Source organism: Xyrauchen texanus, chromosome 40 (genome assembly GCF_025860055.1).
Source record: "Xyrauchen texanus isolate HMW12.3.18 chromosome 40, RBS_HiC_50CHRs, whole genome shotgun sequence".
Taxonomy (NCBI): Eukaryota; Metazoa; Chordata; class Actinopteri; order Cypriniformes; family Catostomidae; genus Xyrauchen; species Xyrauchen texanus.
The window spans coordinates 11044792-11064068 of record NC_068315.1 but is presented as its reverse complement, the minus strand read 5'-3'; the positions used below and the strand labels follow the sequence as shown (position 1 = coordinate 11064068).

The window sequence follows — 19277 nt, the reverse complement described above, 5'->3', positions numbered from 1 at the left end:
TATGTTTTTGAAGTAATTGTACTTTTACTTGAGTACAGTTTTTGGCTACTCTACCCACATCTGGTCATTCTACAACTATCACGCAAGTCATATAATGTAAGTTATAACTACCTACAGTACATAAACATCTGGACATATAATCGTGTATAACGGAGCATCTCCTTATGGTTCTACACACGTCTACAAACAACACAGAATGGCAGTGACAGCTAGCCAGCGCACCCTCATCCACTTCTATTAATTTCTGATAAGCAGCAAGTTATACACTGAAGGCCAGGGACCTTTTGTTAATCAGTGATAGATGGACCAATCAGATGTCTGCATTTCACAAAGCTCAAAATGGTACATTTGCCTATTTTAGTAAAATATCAGCCGTTAAAACTAGATAAAATTATAGTCATTTACAGGAATAAACTGTAACGTTTGTTGATGTTTCTCCTTGAGGACTTGCTATTGGCTGTTGTGTCTGCATAATTAATGAGGTACGTCTGTAGGTTTTAGGGACTGTTTGGAAGTTTTATTAACTAACATTTAAAAGTAATTGGGGTTATAGTTATGTTTTGAGTTCAGCTTAATGTTAAATATGTCATTTAATGTTATGAAAAGGGGTTGTTATTTTTATTTAATATATATTTTATATATTTATTAAATATATGTTATTTAGTTACACTGGGTGAGATCAGAGCCATATAGAGAGAGAGTTGCGACAACTCCATTGACTCCAATGGAACGTTTTTTTTTTACAGCAATGGCGGCTCGTGGAGCCTCTCAATAGTTCCCGGAAGTAGCAGCAAACACATGCCGCGCCGTAGAGATGAAGCAGAAAAAACCGTTTGCGACGCACTTTTAAAAGGTGAGACGTTTAAAGAATAACATTATCTTATTCTGTATATTATCAGTACATCTAAATAAAAATAACTTGTAAATTAAAACCTTATAGTTGAGTATTACTCATTAAATTAGGAGATAAGGGATGTTATCGGATAACTAACAGATTAGGCAAGGATTGGAGCTGGATAAAGTTAGTAACGAACACCCTATTAATTGTAAAATCTGTTCTCTTGATTCAGTTTCATCCATCGTTTTTGGAATTAGAGAAACGGAGTCTAAACATATATGTTTTGCAGGGTGAGGTAAGTTGCATATTAGTTCAATATAACGTTTTTCTCCTCTCCATGTCAGTGGGGAAGCCATACATTCAGCACACCTTTCTCTGAGCTGATTGGAGCATCCCCATGCAGCACAGCAAACCATGGTGAAGACTATGCAACGACAACATGAAAGAAAGGACACATACAAAATGCTTGGCATGCTATTTAATTTATTAGAAATGTATTCATGAATTGCTGTAAATAGTTATTGCATTTATTTGAATAAAAATACAAAAAAAAGTAATATCGTAATATATTATTACAATTTAAAATAACTGTTTTCTATTTTAATGTATTTTAAAATGTAATTTACTCCTGTGATGCCAAGCTGTATTTTCAGTCTCATTACTTTTGAACGGCAGTTTATATACGAGTATGCTTAAGTTGTTTTAAAGCTGAATATATTGTGTATATGAATAAGTATTGTAAGAATTATACATTAGATATATAATATTTATAATACATAAATAATTATATTACTATATATAGAATTGTAAGAATTGTAAACAATAAGCTTCATTTCACTAAATTTTACATTTACGTAACTGCTGCTAATAGTTAATAGTTCATTGACCCATTGTGCGGTGCGAGCTGGAAATCACCTGTCACCAGCCTCTATCTGAAAAGTCATAAATATGACATTAGTTACCATGAGATTAGTGAAAACAATGAACATGAGGTAACATAAAAAGGCAACAGAAACCCTAGCCTGAAATAAGTTGAGGCAAATAACGGTAAGCGAACACTAATCCTCAAATATTAGCTGATTTGATCTTTAAAAAAACAACATCGCTGTAACAACATACTCATGCTACATAGATATGTCAGTGTGTTACATAAATATATAAAATAAATGCATTTATTGACTACTAATTACCAGAAATCGCAGTTCTGTCACTCTACTCTAACAGTTTGAAATGCCCGCCAAAGCACTTCCTGGAACTATCTGAAGTCTACGTGAATCAAGTGACGATCAAGCATTTAGAACTTCCGTTGTCGCAACTCTCTCTCTATATGGCTCTGGGTGAGATTAGTGTTGCTTTAAAATAGGTGTGATCCTACTAACGGTAAACATTTTCAACTGTGTGATTTCAAAATGTTCATTGTTTATTAAAAGTTGATTAAAACTCCCTCAATTTTCTTCCCTGTAATACACATGCTATAATACTATTAATGCAAGTGCCTGAAGTAGATATATTAATTCCAGCTGAAATTCAGTTGTGGTCTGGGCCAGCAGTATATTATCAGTCTAACAGCTTCTGTTTTAGCTTCTCTCTACAAGGGTAGATGTTTAAAGTGTACTAAAGTATACTTCAAATAGTTCCATATTAGCTCAAGCAAGTATACTTAACACATCTTTAGTGCCACAACAGCAGAGCTTTCAGAAAATTCAAGTGCATTAATGTGTTGTTCCAATTTAGCAGAATATACATATTCCCATTTATAGCCTGCCAGCAACACTCTTTAGTAAAAATGAAGCACCCACGATTAAAGTGTGCTTAAGGATATTATTTTTTCACTAGGGCTGACTTGCTAGAAAGACTTTGAAGTTGCTGAATAAGCTGTTCGCTAACTTCAACCAGAGCCTCAGAATTAAATCACACCCTCTCTTCAAAATCTCACCCTCCAAAGATATCAGATGAGCAAATCTGATGTCAACAAATTACAAAAGAGCCTTTCTAGTTTTTTCTTTTTCATGGTGCACATAGCAATGCCTTGTATAGCAACATCAGTGGCACTTGGTGATAACACAAACACATTGCCCTCTGAGTAAGCATCCAGCTTGTTTGCTCAATGCGAAAGGTGTTATCATTTCCATTTTGCGGAGCTATTGAGAATGGATGTAAATTCAAAGGCTAAGCAACAGCTGCCATCCTTATTGACAGCTCTGGGCTTACAGGTCATAGTGACTCTGACTGATAGCAGCTCCTTGGTAGATATGCTTATAGTTTATAGGTGATGTTGTAAAGACTCTGGGGGACAGTTCTGCAGCAAATCTCAGTTCTCATTCTAAACCTTTGGCCCCCAATGGTCTGTTTTCCCAGAGTGCCCTGTAGAATTTCTAACCTCTTAGGCACAGAGTTAATAAATGAGCTAGTGTTGGAAATAAAAATGACCACTATGTTTTAGCTTCTCTCACTATCCATTTTTTCTGTCCCTCTTTGTTAAAAGGAATGTTCCAGGTTCAATGCAAGTTAAAAAGAACACTGAAATCGTTGGTAAGTCCCTGATTTGTTCACATTAAAATCATGTTAACACATATAATGTTTACGTCTTGTGGCTATACTTTTTACTTTAAAATTTATGAACTGGCCCCATTAATTTCCAATGTAAGTATGAATGTAGACACTGTTCCAATGTAACAACAATTATCTCCCTCTTTTTGTTTTTATTTATTTATTATTTTTATAAATGAGGGCCATCAACATTATGTTAAATTGCTAATGATTGAGATTAACTTGTATTGAACCTGGAACATGTCTTTAAAGGAATAGTTCAGCCCAAAATGAAAATGTTGTCATTATTTACTCAATCCAGACTTTCTTCTTCTTTGAAACACAAAATGATATGTTCTGCAGAATGGCAGCTTTTTTCACAATTCGCTTTTATAGTATCCTTTTTTCTATTCAATGAAAGTGAATGGTGACTGAGGCTATAACGGTCTACCTAATATCTCCTATTGAGTTTCACAGAAGAAATAAATGGATTTGGTGAGTAAATGATAACAGAATTACTATTTTGGGCTGACTATACTTTTAAGTCATCCATAAAAAGGTATTTACTGTAAAAGCTAGTCAGTGGCACAGAGACAACCTCCAGGTCAGGAATGAAAGTTTGACTTTAGCACTGCCAGAAAAACAAGAACATGTTCAGATGGGGGAGGTTTACTACAAGTTGACCAAACTGTCCTTGAGGTGTCAAATCTGTGGTGTCAATACACCAACTCGCACCTCCTCAACAATGCCAAATGAGTAAACATACCAGACACATGGTTAGGGTGAGAGCAAAAGAGAGAAAGGGGCCGTCCTTACTTGCTCTTTTGAGCGGGAGTGAGAGGAGGTCCAAAGGGAGGAGGCAAACGGGGAGAGCAGGATCGTGTTAAAGAGAAAGGGAGCGAGGAAAAGGGAAGTGCAGCTCTGTTTGCTGAGTAGTACAGGACCATGCTGTCAGGCAGCTCTCTCATCTGGATTGGGGCACTGCTTCTGGGACTTGAAGCTCCGCTGATCAGGACATCTGACTTCCAGCACCATGGATACGAGGAGATGGTGAGGGCTCTTTTTGCTGTCCAAAGGGAATGCCCCTACATCACCCGCATCTACAGCATTGGTCTCAGTGCGGAAAGACGGCACCTTTATGTCCTGGAGTTCAGTGATAATCCTGGCATCCATGAAGCACGTGAGTTTTTCACAAACTGAACTTAACTTTTGTAGCAAGCAGAGTCAGAAATTAACTTATTTTTATTGAGGGGTGATATTTACCCTGTGAAATAGATTTTCATGAGCATTTCTACTTCTATAAGGTCATGTTTTTTTTCTAACATAAACAAAAATCGTCTATTTGTGTAAAAAAAAAAAAATTACATTTCAAATCAATTAATGTAAATGTTCACTACAATGTCTAAACCATGAATATTAAGGCCTAAAACAGAATATTATGAAATTGAATGTTAGATATCAGATAAAAACCAGAGTGATCCATCTTCTCCCGAGACATTTAAAAAACTCTTTTGGTGGCATTTTTGACCAAGCCCTGATACATTTCTGACCTTGGTCCCAAACCATTAAATTCCTCACACACATAGCTGTGTGTTCCAACAAACTCCATTTTTTATGTTTTAACCGAGGCTGTACAGCTGCCACAGTTTACTGTTGAAGTAATAATTTGGGTTTGATTGCAAGATTGCTGCTGTTCCGTTGAATCGGCATACATAGTTTTTCTCAGAACAGCACTGGCAGTACAGTTGAAATAAAGCTTTGGCAGGTAATTCACATGTTCATTTGGCCAGGCAATGTCGACTGTCAGCTTGATTTATCCTGCTGCTCCTCACACATTTGCATATGGATAATTGCATTTAGGAATAGGCAGTAATGGGTTTAGGGGAGGTGAATACTGTATGTGCCGTGAGATGTGGTGAGTATTAGTGGTTGCAGGCAAGAGCAAACATCACTCTTATTATTCATCTTAATATGAACATTCCCAGAGGAAAGATATATATATATATATATATATATATATATATATATATATATATATATATATATATCTCAATTGTTTCTTGTGGATGGAGTGTGAATGGAGATTTTTGCTGAAGTCTCCTGCTTCTCAGATGTTTCTCCTGAGAAAAAGTCTCCAGTAATCTCACATTTATCTCTAGAGTTTAGAAGAAATCCAACTAATGTCACAAACTGTGCTCAGATTTGCCAAGAAACCAGAGTCTGCAATCAAAACACAGAGATTCAATATGAACGCAAACCATTCTCATCAAATTCTTCCAAGACCAAATTATCTGAGCTATGCAGTCCACATGCATTTTTAAGCATTCTTACTGTATGCCAACAATTGCCTGATTTGTGTCTATTTGTATTTCTCCTAAGGAACTGGGAGAAGTTGATACATCTAGATAACTCAGACTTCCATTGTCTCATCATGAGATATGTAAAAAAAAAAAAAAAAAAAAAAGCAAACTAGGCATAACATTTCCTTAGTTTTAGTCTGTAGACCGTTTTCATTTTTTCATTTAAATTCAAAACACATTTAGCTCTCAGTTACTGGAAATAGTTTAAATCTATCAACAAAGAGGTTATTTGTGAGAAATCTATACATGAATCTTTGTTATCTGATATAAAGATCTACTTCTCTTGGCAATATGCTTACAAAGGTAAAATCCCGGAGAGAATTCCAGGATGTATACATGTTCCACAAGGAGTATAAAAACAGGAACCGGTAGAGCAAAGTGGGCAAAGGACTTCTGACCTGACCCTTTAGATTCCAAACAATGTTTTAGCCAGAGTATTAATTCTGAGGCCACTCGTTTGGTGAGACACAAGAGACACAACCAAAAATTCAATTCATCCATCATTAATGGGAAGACTGTGATGAGCCTGCCTGCACACAGTGGCTAATTCGATTTGCGGTCTTGCCATCACTCACTTTTGCATCAAAAGTTAACAAACGGAAATCTTCTGGTACTTGTTAGAGTAGATAATTGTGAATAATGAGCCGTCAACTGCCTGTGAGACAGGATGAGAGTAGCCTGCTGCGCTGTTAAACACTTTCAATATTTTGTAGGGTGTAATAAAATGAATTTTAAATTTATTCATATTTGATATTTGCATTTACGGTGTCGTCTCAACCACAGATGCTGATGGTGAGTGACATTTTAAAGAGACAGTTCATCCTAAATGTAAAATTCTGTCATCACTTACTCACCCTCATGTTGTTGCATACCCATTTGACTTTCTTTTTTCTGTGGAACACTAAAGGAAAAATGTTGAAAAATGCACTTGCCATTCTTTTCCATATAATGAGAGTGAATGTGGATCCAGGCGGTTGAGCTCCAAAATGACATAAAAAAAAACATGAAGTTTCATCTGTTTGCTATATTTAATTTCTTCTGAATCCATATACCATAGCTTTGTGCGATCTGGGAAATTTGGTTCATTTTTCACTTATAATCTTACCCACCACTACAGCTCTAGTATCTCATTGGCACTTGCACATATACAACATGTCCATATTTGAAAGGATGCAGAAGCTGACAGTGGATGGGAAGATTTTCAGTGAAAAATAACTAAAGTTTTATAATGTTCATCACATAGAGCTATTAAATGTCTTCAGAAGACTTAGAATATAGCACACCAGTCATATGAACTACCTTTAAAGTCCCCCCGATAAAAAATGTTACACAGTAATGTATTAATTTTTATACAAATAGTACAAATTAACACATAATAAAATACATCACAATGTGTATAAACTCAAACTAGAAAAACATTAATTATAACAATGTTGGGAAGAAATATGCATGTTATGGCTTCTTAAGTAGGCACCATAAATGGGTATCACCATATAAAGGATTAAGCTCTGCACTCGTGAGTCTATGACCATGACAAAGGCATACTATCCATACTTTTTACATTTGCCAAACACAGGTATAACAGAAACAGTATGAATGGTATGGTAGTAGGGGGGCCTGGGTAGCTCAGCGAGTAAAGACGCTTACTACCACCCCTGGAGTCACAAGTTTGAATCCAGGGCATGCTGAGTGACTCCATCCAGGTCTCCTAAGCAACCAAATCGGCCGGTTGCTAGGGATGGTAGAGTCACATGGGGTTACCTCCTTGTGGTCGCTATAATGTGGTTCACTCTCGGTGGGGCGCGTGGTGAGTTGTGCGTGGATGTCAGTTGTCTTCACATCTGAGACGTCAATCCGCGAATCTTATCACATGGCTTGTTGAGTGCATTACCGCGGACACATAGCGCGTGTGGAGGCTTTACGCTATTCTCCGCGGTAACACGCTCAATAAGCCATGTGATAAGGTGCGCGGATTGACGGTCTCAGACGTGGAGACAACTGAGATTCGTCTTCCGCCACCCAGATTGAGGCTGTCACTACACCACGAGGACTTTGAGCGCATTGGGAATTGGGCATTCCAAACTGGGGAGAAAAAGGAAACAAAAAGTATGGTATGGTTCTTTTGGTACGGTAGTAAGGAATTTAGTACATGGCCTATATCATTTTGTTCAAAACAGATGGGATATGTACTAAAATTCTCTCAGTCGATTGGCACCTCTGAATCAATACTGCCCTAGACGGTCGCCTATGTTGCCTAATGGGTTGACCGGCCCTGAAAGAGAGACCCACACATCCCTTAACATTTCTCCCTTTGTGTTTCACAGAAGAAAATTAGTCGCACAGTTTTGGATCAACATGAGTGTGAGTAAATGATGACAGAATTTTAATTATCGGGTGAACTGTCCCTTTAAATGTTTAGGTAACCAGTCATAGTAAACCTTTAGTGCTTCTTCATATTTACTCTGAGTGTATGCAGTTGCTCCATCCAATTTGTTCATCTGCATGAGGACAGGCTGCACTTCTTGTGTGCTTGCAAGCTAGTCACGGATGTGACCCTTTGACCTCCTGACTTCCTGACTGGTGGTCACCTGACATGTGTTTTTCAGTGGAGCCAGAGTTCAAGTACATAGGGAACATGCATGGGAATGAGGTGCTCGGCAGGGAGCTGCTCATCTACTTGTCCCAGTTCCTGTGCGAGGAATACAGAGCAGGAAACGAGCGAATCATGCACCTCATCCACGACACACGGATTCACATCCTCCCTTCAATGAACCCAGATGGATATGAGGTGGCGGCCAGGCAGGTATACAGCCCTTAATAGCTTATCATTTACATTGTAATATCAGTATATTAAAACTGTGATTCTCCACTAGTGTTGCCTTAGTCAGGACCCAAACACACACACACATACAGTATAAACATTCAAATCTAACATTGCAGTGTACTGTATAATCATATAGACATGTACTGAATAGGTCCAACAAATATACTGTACACAATTATTTACATGACAGACTAAAATAGGAAAACTGACAAAGTTTTTAAATGTCTCTTGAATTGTAATTGTTTCATGCTCATGGCAGCCAATAATTCACAGCACAAAACAATTTGTAGTCAGCACAAACCATGTTAATCCTCAGTATTAAACCTGTATTTACAATAGTGTGGCTCGTATTTTCTTTTACCTTGCACAGTTTTGTTCATGGTTTTCCAGGATGAGGACATGGCACCCAGCCTGTCCAGGTTAGCATCTGTCTAGTTTGGCTAGCTTCTGTCAAGTGATGGTTAAATTTATCCCAAAATACCATAGAGTTTGATTGGACATAAAGCCTTTGACGTCAACAACAAACGATTTTGGAAACATTTTCTCCTCCCTTTTGAAAGTTGATAAGCCTATTTATTATCCCATCCTAACTGGGCACAATTATACTAAAAGTGTTTGGGACAACAACAGCCCATTGCGTGAACACAATCATGCATACATATACACTGCATTTAGCATGGCAGCTTTGATGTGGGAGTGTTTCTCTTGCGTCCCTCAGTTTGTTATGTTAAAATCAGCCTTGTCCCAGAGAGCATCGCTGCCTTTCTTTGGAGACTAATTACAATAGAAGAACTCTGAAGAAAGAAATAACATCCAAATATGTAATGATGCACACAACAATACACAGATTTTATTTTTGGAACAAATATAAAACACACAAGCTCCCCTTTCCTTTAGCATACAATAGACTTACCTGCCATCTACACCTCTATAACACAAAACACACACAAACATGGTAATACACACTATTTCTCTCAATTTGAGATTAATTAAATGTGCAAAGGTCCAGCAGTAACTCTCTGTGACCAAATTTTGCTTTACACATCCCATGCGCCTTCCGGAGTCCAAGACAACCACTAGCAAAGGATGCCAACTCACTATCAGACAGGCTTCATGTAACATTCTATTACTTACTGACACAACACAAACAAGCATACACAACAAACCACATGAAGTGCAAGTCTCATCTCTGATATAGAATACTGGAAATGTGAGGTGATATCACATCCCAAAGGTTACTCGAAGTACAGGAAATTAGATACTGTCTGTCTAATGCTTATCTGATTTCCAGGGTCCAGAGTTCAATGGATACTTGGTGGGCCGTGGAAACTCAAAGGAGGTAGACTTGAACCGCAACTTCCCAGACCTGAATGCTCTCATGTACTACTATGAGAAGCACAACAGCCAAAACCACCACCTGCCGCTGCCAGACAACTGGGAACTACAGGTGGGCATCAGTCAGTGTTGACCTACAGTGCAGTGCAAATGGAAAATGGGGTGTGGGAAAGATGGGTCAACCAATTAGTCATGGAGCTTGAGTAGCTAGTAGCTTCAAACTTCTGATAAGCATTGCATAATCTTGAGACAATATGAAAAACACTTTGCAAAGGCTTATGATGGCACAAAATGTTTACAAATAATCAAGGCCATATGCTAACCATTTATATATACTGTATATATATATATATATATATATATATATATATATATATATATATATATATATATCCATGTTTTTAGTGATATTTGGTGATTTTAGTGCATATATTGTCCTTTGACATTTATAAAGTTATTAGGCACTTTTTAGAGTGTACTGAAGTCAGTATGAGTGCTGAAATGGGACTTGAACTCATAACAAGGCAGGGGGGTGGAGGTCAGCTGAATTTGGTAGAATGGATTTCAAAATAATGTGTAAAATGGTCATTTTCGTGATGTTAAAATACTATCTCCTATCCCAGCTTAATCTGCACAGTCAACTATAAGTCATTTGTAAAAACTGTGGTGCTATCAAAACATGTATTTCAGCATCCTGACCATGAGAATGGGGCGGGACCATATGATTGATAAGCAATGGAAGACAGGAGTCGAGTTTGCGGTTATTTTTGCAATTCTGTTTGGTGATGCTAGCGGCACCGAATTTACACACTTCACATCTGATACATTTTTAAATAAGCAGTGTGGGATGTGCAGGACTTTGTGAAAGACATTCTAATTCTGTGGAAATCTGTGGGCGCAGATTCCGTGTTGGCCTGCCCCAAAAACTTGGCCGAATTTCTTGTGCCATTCTCTGCCAGTCGAGCTAAAGGAATTCTCTATACAGTATACAGTGTGTTGTTTATATGTTTCCATTGGCAACAGAGTGACTTTTAAATTGAATTACAGCAATCTCATATTCAGACATACTATAGATAAATCACTGTTCCAGTCTCAAAAAAACCCTAAAAAACAGGTTAGAGCCAGTTTCTGCCTTCCGAAAAAAAAGTTGTTGTTTTTACAGTTGGACGGCACACTTAAGCTCTCCATTAGTGTGTTGGTAACTCTTCCAGGTCTCACTCTGCTGGCCTGCTCTCTATCAACTGTCAACATATCTAGCTTTTACAAAAAACTGTTGTTAGTCTTCATCATGAGCTCTGGATATTTCGGTTAGCCTTTTACAACTTGATGGGTAATATATGTTTAATTTGAGTTTAAATAAATTAGATCTGTTTTGTAGGTTGCAGATTGGTGATTTTGCTCATACTTATAAAAAAAGGTCACAATTTTTCTGATAGAGTACAAAAAGGGGTACAAACGTCTGTCACTATTTGTAAAAATGCTTCTGTTTTGCATTTTTACAATTTTCCTTACAAATAGCTTTATCAGCATGACAATTTGCGTGAAAACTTGATTTAAAAATGTTATATGAATTTCTAAGTATTTGGTAAGTCACCCATTTGCTTTAATGACAGCATGCATCGAGCTGGTATGCACTCCACAAATTAGTACAAAACCTCATGTTCATCATTATCCCAGCATGATTTGAGAATGTTTTAAAGAGCATTTTGCATGCTTCAGTAGAATCAAGGACATCTAACCATTCGTATAAAGGAGTTAACAATGTCAAAATGTTGCTTATTTGATCAGTGATCTGGAAATATTTCTTCCATTTTACATCATAACATTTCTTCGTTTTAACAGTTTTCAAAATCCTAAAATTTTGTTTATTTACAGGTATAAATGACATTTTCCATGTAGACACTGTATATTTTTGAGCTTAGGTTTAGGACACTGTCCAGAAAATACTCTGAAGAAAATGAAGTTTTTAGAGCAGAAACAGTCTAAAGCCTTGTTTGGATGAAATTCGTTTTCAAGACAAATTCCTTTAATGTTTACTGTCAATTTGTACTGGATCAGTAATGTCTGTTTAATTTACCTAGATGGGCGTGTCTTTGTCATTTACACGTTGCCATTATGTCAAAACAGCCCTGTGTGTTGTATGCATCTAGTTCTAGTTCTGGCACCGTACCTCATGGCAAGACAGAATGGGTTTGAAGCAAAAAAGGACAAGGGTGATGGACGAGGGTAATGTTTTAAATGTTTTGCTAAGAGGCTGGTACAGTATGAACTATTTAATTAACTTTGTCAACTCTTCACTGAAAACAACATTTTCCTCAGTCTAAAATGAGAATTCCAGCTTTGGAGACATTTGTCCATTAGCAACCGGTTGTCCCTCAGGAAGAAAAAAATTAAGAACTGCAGTCTTAGTATGACACACTTCCTTCATTTCACTATGAGTCAAGGGCTGCCACTCATACATCAAACACCACTCCTGATTCTCTGACCCCAGTGTGGGCTTCACACTACACTGAGCTAAGCAGGAGGAAAACCATCTGTGTGAGTTCACAGTGTGAAACCTGACTCTTCGATGACAGCTGAGGCGAAAGGGATGCATGGCAGTTTATATACACAGATCCATGCATAATAAATACTGAGTCTGCTCCAGAGTTTGGACGGGACCAATACCCCACCAGACATCTCAAAGGACGCCAGACTGTCCTGCCAGACGGAACCCACTTCGAGCAGAGCCAGACGAAGGTTTATTATCCCTTCACCTTTAGTAGGATACATTACCACATGTAAGATCTCCCAGATAACAAAGTTAAAAGAATATTCCAGAAAGACCAAAAGAATGCTGCTGGAATGTCATGGCAGAGAAACCTAAAAAAAGGGGCTAAAATAAAGACGCAGAATAAAGACAAACATGCCCTTGGTGTGTGTATTCTCAGTCAGTTGACTGACTGTCTGATGTAAATTTAACATAACAATGGCATGTGCTGGCTGAAATCGCCAGTTCTTCAGATTTGCTGGCTTTGTTTTGAATGCAGCACCCGGGAATGAAGGCATGTTTTTATCAGACCGCCAGGAAATAAAGCTGTGGTAACAAGGTACAGGGTTGATACAATAAGTATCTTATCACTTATTTTGCCAAAGTTTGCAAGGTTAATGGCAGTCCTGGTTCTAGAATCAAATCACTGAGGGTGCTTTTGAAAATATCGAGGGTGCTCACTAATGTGTAAATAAATATGTAGGAAATGGCTCCTTATCTTCAACAATCTGAAAATAGTGCCACCAAACATGGTATTATCCACTGGGAAGTTTATGTTTTTTTACACATCACCAGAAACGCATCACCCGAGATTCAGCAAAAAATAAAATCAATCATTTCAAAACATTATCCAACACCATTTCAGAAATGCACTGACTTGGTATAACTATGTTATAGCATAAATCTATGAAAATGAAGAATAGTATTTTTGAATGAAGACAGATTTTTCCATTTGTCTTATGATGTTGGCTGTTACAACTAACATGTGCTGAAATTTGAAAAAGAGTAAAGTGCTTGCTAGCTTTTATAACAGAAAACTTCAAAGGAGGAGACATCAAAATATGTACAGTTTATGGAAAATAATTAGTTATGTGGAAGGATGCAAAGTATGCCTGTCAATAGGGGCCATGGACTAGGGGACACATCACCTAAATTGGAGAGAAATAAAGATTAAAGGTTAAGTGCCTAATCTATCTTATCTAGCAGTACAGAATTAGGTATGATTTTAAATAAACTAGTCATTCTCCATGAAATAGTATTGCATGTTACATAAATAACTGACAAATGGCACAGAAATGTACAGTTAACATTCGTCATATAAGTCAACAACAAAAAGCTTTTTCTTACCATCATTCAGAACAGCTGCAGCCTCCTAGATCGACTAGCGTATTTTTCTAAGCACATCACCTTTAAGGGCTCTTCCTCACCTAGGTCACTCGGCAGCACTTAATAGGGTTTGTCGCCCGGGTGTGCAAGTTGTATCAGGCGGTGCGAGAGAGGTTGTAGGACATCGGTAGGTGGTGTTGTTTGATAGCTTAATCGATGAGCATCTTGCATAGTGGTGGTTTGGGCTTTATTTAGCCAATTTCTTATATCCATAATAAGAAATATTCATCGTGCAACATGGATGATGAATATTTTAATGCTACTGTAAAACCCAGTCTCACAAAGTCAGTTAACGAGTTTCCTGAGCGGGACGCACCTAACAGTCAAGTGGAAAAATTAAAGAGATACGCACACTTATGCCCATCACGCTTGCAAACTGATGAGGACACGTATCAAATGGCATTATATATGGATAACAAGTGGATATCGGAGACATGGAAGCATGATGAAATTAAGATTCGGATCGGATTTGAAAGATATGAAAGTGTGTGCATCTGTCTGTGTGTCTATTGGCGGCGAAATCTGGTTTGCATATACGCTATTAATAATTTCATCTGAGGGTGCTTTTACAATTGTTTGAGGGTGCTTAGCATGCTCAAGCACCCCCGTAGAACCGGGCCTGGTTAATGGCATCAAATCTTTGAAAGATACTCAGTGCTTTGTTTAAGGCACTTAACAGCAAGTTAACTAGATATCCACATCCATATTCCACTTTGTTTTCTATTATGTCTGAGAAAAAATTATTACTTCTACTAGTGACTTCAGTGACTTTTAGACCGAAATTGTGATCACAATGTATTGACAAATTTTTGGCAATTTTTGGTGCTTTTTGTATAACTGTTGGCAGAGACTTGCGTGTCATTTTTAGATTATTTTTTCAATGGCAGTTTATTGTTTTAGTATAATACTAAATACTCACTTTATATGTCAGTCGGATATGTCAACCCGATCTTATAAAACTTTTCTAGTTTGATATTGGGGAATCACACTAATTGTGTCGTACAAAAACATACAAATGTTAGACCAACCAATCACATGCTTTCCTTGTCTTACAATAAAAACCTAACAATAAAATATAACACCTCAACCAGAACCTTCACATAACAATGATATTAAACTAAAAAGCTCTGTTGTGTACCATGGAATAAAGAGAAACATTCGTTTTTTAATTATTTTATTGTTATTTTAATTCCTAGCACATACCGCATACCTAAACCTAACCGTGAATTGGAATCCCTTACCATGATTATAATTGAAATATATATTTTACATATACCACAGAAGAAAAAAAATATCAGGGTTAAGAAAGGAGACAAAGGAAGCATATTTGATTGGTTGGTGAAAAAGTCGTACGATATACTGTAGAGGTCAACCGATAGTTGATTTTGCAGATACCGATAACTAAGGTAGTGGGAAAAGGCCGATAAATGATTAATTGTCCGATATGTTTTTTTAAAATTGATCTATATAATAATAAAAAAAGATCTTATTCTTTCCTTACTATGAAGGGCACAGACATTGAGGCTGCAAAATGAATAAAGTACCAAAAGCTTAAAGTTAATTGTGTAACCAAAATCACAATGATAACCAGAGAAATTAAGATTTGGTGCATAACGTGGGACTTTTTACTTTAAACAAGTCCGAAATACACCGGGGACTCTTATTTTGAACAATGCTCTACATATGTGTCTGTCAAATTAAGCTTTTTACAGCCTTTAGATTCACCAAATTGAGAGTTTTGTATGTATATAATTCACCAGATGAGGTTTATTTATAAGTAAAAATTAATAATTTAATTAGGGGAAAAAATGAAAATAAAATATTGGCAACTACCGGCACATATATCGGTCTACAAATAGTATGATATAATATGATTTCGCCATCTCATATGAATAAGTATGAATTGTTATGAGACTGTCTAGTTGTTAGCCTGTCTAAGTGGGAAATTTTGGGCCAAAATAAGATGCAATGAGGACCAGACTTTATGCTGAAATTTAAAAGTCTGGTTAAGCAAGACTAAGTTGTGTGAAACGCATCTAATGTGGACTGTGTATTATTTTCCCTCTGTTGGTTCTTGCAGGTTGAGCCAGAAACTTTAGCAGTGATCAAATGGATGCAGAATTATAACTTTATTTTGTCAGCTAACCTCCACGGTGGAGCCGTTGTTGCCAACTACCCCTTCGATAAGTCTCGCGAGCCCCGTATTAGAGGCAAGAAAACATACTCGGCCACCGCTGATGACAAAATATTCCGAAAGGTATGTTGTTTTTTAACGAAACGAAGGATTGGATGATGTTTTTCTTGATTCCCTAGTGAATGTTTACAGATATGTATGTTGGTATTGTGTGTGTGCAGTTGGCAAAGACATACTCCTATGCCCACAGCTGGATGCATAAGGGCTGGAATTGCGGGGATTACTTTGATGAAGGCATCACAAATGGAGCCAGCTGGTACTCTTTGTCAAAGGGTGGGTTATATTTTACATACCACGGTTCTCGTTCAATTGGTTCAACAAGGCTTGTGGTTTTTTTCTTCCAATGCTTTTAATTTAGCCAAAATGTGGGAATTACAAGGACTTTAATCTGTGATGAGATGATATTTAGTAACACAGCTGAAAAGACCAGCATGAATTCCTATGCTGATTCAGGCTGGTTTATGCTGTTTACCACTGGTTCGATGCTGATCTAGCTGGTGGACCAGCATATTTTCTGGTGATGATGGTTGACCAAGTAAGTCTGGCTGGTTATAGAGGCAGAGTACTCAAAAATGAAAGTTATGTGATCATTTATTCACCCTGATGATGTTCCAAACTCATATGCCTCAGTCACTATTCAGTTTCATTGTATATACTGTAATAAAGCTGCAATGAAAATTAATGGTGACTGAGGCTAACATCTTTTGTGGTCCACGGAAGAAAGAAAGTCATGCAGGTTTGGAATAAAGTGAGGCTGAGATTTAGTGTAATAAAACTAAGCTGTTTTTGTGTTCCAGGTATGCAGGATTTCAACTACCTCCACACTAACTGTTTTGAGATCACTCTTGAGCTCAGCTGTGACAAGTTCCCTCCAGTGACAGCCCTTGCCAGTGAGTGGCTGGCCAACAGGGAGGCTCTGGTGTCCTACATGGAGCAGGTGAGCTTCCCATTCTTATGTCTGAGGTCCTGCTTTAATCTTGGCTCTATCCGGCTATACTGAAACAAGTAGAAGTTCAAACTCTAACTCTTGGGTCAAACAGTACCTGTAGCATTCAACCTGTAGCAAATGGAGACAGCTTTTGTATTTAAAATGAAACAGATAAAAAGGAACCCAGTATTCCGGCGGACTCAGGTAAGATGGACTAATAGCTTTACGATGGCACCAGCAGGTAATGAACCGGTCCCTTGGCACTTAGAATGTGAAATGGATATGGACATTCTGGGGACTTGTTGTGAGCTGAAGTAACACTACCCCTGCTTGCGAGCACTTTTAATGTAATGAATGGAATCATTTTACCACTTTGAGAGAGTGCAATACCTAACCGTAACTGAAATCTTTCCTAAAACACATAATTGATTGACACACCATGACTCTCTGCTGTCCTCCAGGTGCACCATGGGATTAAAGGCATGGTCTATGATGAGAATAACAACCCGATCAGCAATGCAGAGATCTCTGTAGTAGGCATAAACCATGACATAACCAGCGGTGAGTATAGATCCCCATCAAATGCATACTTACTTTGTGGTATATATGGGTATGACCGTTTTCATGACACCAATTTCACGTGGTGTGCGATGTCTGATGATGTCTTAGGGGCGGATGGGGACTACTTCCGTCTGCTCTTGCCTGGAACCTACACAGTGACTGCGTCTGCATCAGGGTACAAGCCTTTTACCAGCACAGTGACAGTGGGACCAGCTGATGCTGTACAGGTGAAAACATTAAAAAAAAAAAAATGGACAAATAAACCTTACAATGGGGTCCAAAAGTCTGAGGCCACATTGAAAATCCATGTTAAATCCTTTTTACAAATGATCAAATTTCCTTGCTTCCATTGAATATATCATGCTGGCATAACATGGATCATCAGGTTTTGAACAAACTTGGGAAGTCCATGACATCTCAAATGCATGTCGCAAAAGGGGGACATACCAAATACTATGGTATGTCCCCCTTTATCAATTCAACTCCTTCTATTTTTTAGCTGAATATCATTTGTAATGGAATTTATTATTATTATTATTATTATTATTATTAAAATGCAAAATAGAAGCATTTTCACTATTGGTCTTAGATTTTTTGACCCCAATGAATGATTAGTCAATATTCTACAGTACTATTTATCTCTGTCTGACTTTTCCCCAATAACATGAATCAGTCGCAGAAGAAATGGTGTTTGAGATGTGTAACTGGACATTTGCCTACAGAGTAAGCTCATGAATGTCTAAAAAATTTCTTTTTTTTTTTTCTTTTTAGTTAAATTTCTATTTGAAATTTCAACCAAAAGGCACAAACTTGAATGTGAAAGCTCATACCAACAAGAAAGGCCCATCAACAGCTCCAACCAACCTTGGACCAAGATAAAGAGCAAGGACTCTCTTAAAATAGACAAAACTCTGTCTCTGCATTTTTTTTTTTTTTTTTTAAAGAGTAAAATAAAGGGAAACATGGACACTCACTGTGACAAACCTCAACTTTCTATTTCAACAGTTTCTCAGTTGTTTGTATAGATGCATACATTTGTGCTTTTCATTGAGAAATCCATATTTTGCACTCGTGTTCTTGTAGAGTTCAAATATAAATATATATATATATATATATATATATATATATATATATATATATATATATATATATATATATATGAACTCTGAAACAAAGATTAGGTAACAAAAATATTTCTCTCTTTTATGAGAAGTTAGTAGACTAATGGAGACTGATATTGGATACTGCAAATTGTGTCTGAATATGATAAGAGGTCAATTTGTGATTAATTATCACTTGCAGTATGTTGATAATAATAATAATAATACAAATAAACATTTTATCTTTGAAAAACAAACATAGTAAGACTGGTCTTTATCATTGAAAAATGAAGATTGGACTTTTAATCTATTCTTTGGACAATTAGGTTTGAACATAAAGTACAGATTTACTGAAATGATCTAAGGAGATCCCAAACTGTAATTAAAAGTGAAAATCCAACAGCAACTAGTAGTGAATTTCTTTGCATAGTACAGTGTTGCACATATTGCATACACAGATAGCCATCTACTGGCAAACTTGAGTACATAAATATTTGAGTAAAAATCACATAAAAACCACTTTAGCCCATTTTCTACAACTATTAAAGGGATAGATCACCCAAAAATGAATATTCTCTCATCATTTGCTCACCCTCATGCCATCCCAGATCATATGAATATGACTTTCTTTCTTCTGCAGAACACAAATTATGATTTAGAAGAATATTTCAGCTCTGTAGGTCCATACAGTG

The 19277-nt window shown here is 37.1% G+C and overlaps 1 protein-coding gene across 1 annotated transcript; it reads left to right on the top strand.

The window, feature by feature from the left end:
* The first annotated feature begins 4245 nt into the window (after positions 1-4245).
* LOC127633678 (carboxypeptidase N catalytic chain-like) lies at positions 4246-18752 on the top strand. The gene is made up of 9 exons (XM_052112927.1): positions 4246-4547; positions 8334-8530; positions 9843-9998; positions 15883-16059; positions 16158-16269; positions 16794-16933; positions 17386-17485; positions 17594-17712; positions 18257-18752. Exons 1-9 carry the CDS (start codon positions 4313-4315, stop codon positions 18362-18364), a joined length of 1344 nt encoding a protein of 447 aa, XP_051968887.1. The 5' UTR covers positions 4246-4312; the 3' UTR covers positions 18365-18752.
* Positions 18753-19277: the final 525 nt, after the last annotated feature.